The following is a 1852-nucleotide window of genomic DNA, read 5'->3' as shown; positions in this document are numbered from 1 at the left end:
TATATTACAGTATTAATAAGACTGTTCTCTTCCTAACTTTTCCTACTTTAACTTCCAAATACTGTGTATATTACAATATTTTAGTCTTGAGTCTATTTCTACTTTGCTCTTAGAAAGTATTAAACCTTGTTCTTCAAGTATTTAATGTAGTTTGAATTCAGAAACCCAAGAATCTTAATACTCTGTTTTCATGATGCTGTCTAACATCTCAGATTAAGTTTTTTGGATAGCAGTGTGAATATATAACCACAGAAAACATTCAGCAAATGCTGTATAATGGCTTTTAAAAAGACAGTTTGAAACCACATAGACTAAACTATATTGTTGTAACATTTTATTAAAATGTTCGTTTGGGGAGAGGTTATTAGAATGAATAAGTGATATGAAACATTCATAGTATAATTTTCTATTCATTGATACAGAATTGAATATATTGATTTTTGAGGAAAAAGAGCCAGGATACCCATAGAAAGAGGCCAATAAGTTTAAACTTCAGGATAATTGTAGAAGAAGAGAAGATATGTTCTGGTTTAAAGAAAAAAAATATGTGCCATAGGTTTATGTGTATAAGTGGTCATTTTTATGAGGAAACTGTTACATAAAATTGAGTAAGGTTTCTAAAATAATAATTTAGAACTCAGTACATTTAAGTTGAATTTAGCTTAGGGGACTGAGAAGTATGAAATGAAATGAAAAGGATTTATAGCAGTTATATGCTTGATAGTATAATGTTAGACAGTGTAATACCAACTGTATTGGCAGGTTACCTTAACTCCTTTGTTAGATGGTTAAATAGAGAATTGTGAGGCAGTTAAGTGTTTACAATTAGAAAATATTTTTTTTTTATTTCTTAAAAAAGAAAATGTTTTGCTTTGATAATAGGCTCTTCAGCCGCAGAGATCCAGAGGAAGATGGAGTGATGAAAAGAAGGGGAAGGCAAGGTCCAAATGCGAACCTTGTTAAGACATTGGTTTTTTTCTTTCTGGAAAGTGAGGTTAGTTGATGTTGTCTTATTTTATACTTATGCTTGAAAAACTTTAGAGAAGAGGTCAAAATGATGTACATCTTAAAATTTTCCACATAACTCAGTAAATGTTGAATAGAATGGAGACCTAACCCATTGTACAAAAAAAAAAAAAAAAAAAAAATTAAGTGGTTTCAGATTTGAGTAAGATGTTCAGGTTGTAAGATATAAGATTGCAGTAGCTGGTACTACTGTTACCATTACTGTTAATGTAGATACAGTTTTAGATTTCACTTTCAGCTCTTTTATATCTCCGTCAAGTAGAAAATGTACGTTTTTGTGTGTTCATACTATGTATTATTTAATCAATGTTAGGGCCTTTTATGTTAATTTTCTAATTGTTGCTAGTCTATATAGCAAAAAATTTTATAAAATACATTTTATTTTTGTTATGTGGACCTGGTAACCTGCAACTTTGCTAAAATTCACTTATTTTAGTAATATTAAAAAAGATTCCATGGGATTTTCTACAATACCGTTCGCAAATAAATACAACCTTATCTCTTCCTTTCCAGCATTTGTGCCATTTAGATTTTTTCTTACCTTATTGAAATGGCTAGGACCTCTAGTACAATGTTGAATAGATCTTAGAGAAAAAAAGTAGCCAATATTTCAACATTAAGTATGCTATTAGCTATAGATGTTGTATGGACATTTATATCAGATTGTTGTGTTGTTGTTGTTATATGCTGTTGAGTCAAACCTGACTCATAGCGACCCCTCCTTGGGTTTCCGAGGCAGTTGTTGTTGTTGTTGTTATGTGCCGTCGAGTCAAACCCGACTCATAGCGACCCCTCCTTGAGTTTCCGAGGCAGTATCACTACGGAA

At 31.3% G+C, this 1852-nt stretch overlaps 1 protein-coding gene across 1 annotated transcript in view; it reads left to right on the top strand.

Annotated features, from left to right (window-relative positions):
• The window catches only part of STAG2 (stromal antigen 2), an 86832-nt gene that overhangs the window by 40495 nt on the left and 44485 nt on the right, over nt 1–1852 (top strand). Inside the window, exon 13 of the mRNA XM_007953360.1 lies at nt 883–994. Coding sequence (XP_007951551.1) covers nt 883–994 — 112 coding nt within the window. The remainder of the gene's footprint in view (nt 1–882; nt 995–1852) is intronic.

Source organism: Orycteropus afer, unplaced genomic scaffold (genome assembly GCF_000298275.1).
Source record: "Orycteropus afer afer isolate SDZICR_OR568_19922 unplaced genomic scaffold, OryAfe1.0 scaffold00388, whole genome shotgun sequence".
In the NCBI taxonomy this organism is placed as follows: Eukaryota; Metazoa; Chordata; class Mammalia; order Tubulidentata; family Orycteropodidae; genus Orycteropus; species Orycteropus afer.
The sequence above is the reverse complement of the archived record's forward strand: the minus strand, read 5'-3'. Positions and strand labels throughout refer to the sequence as shown.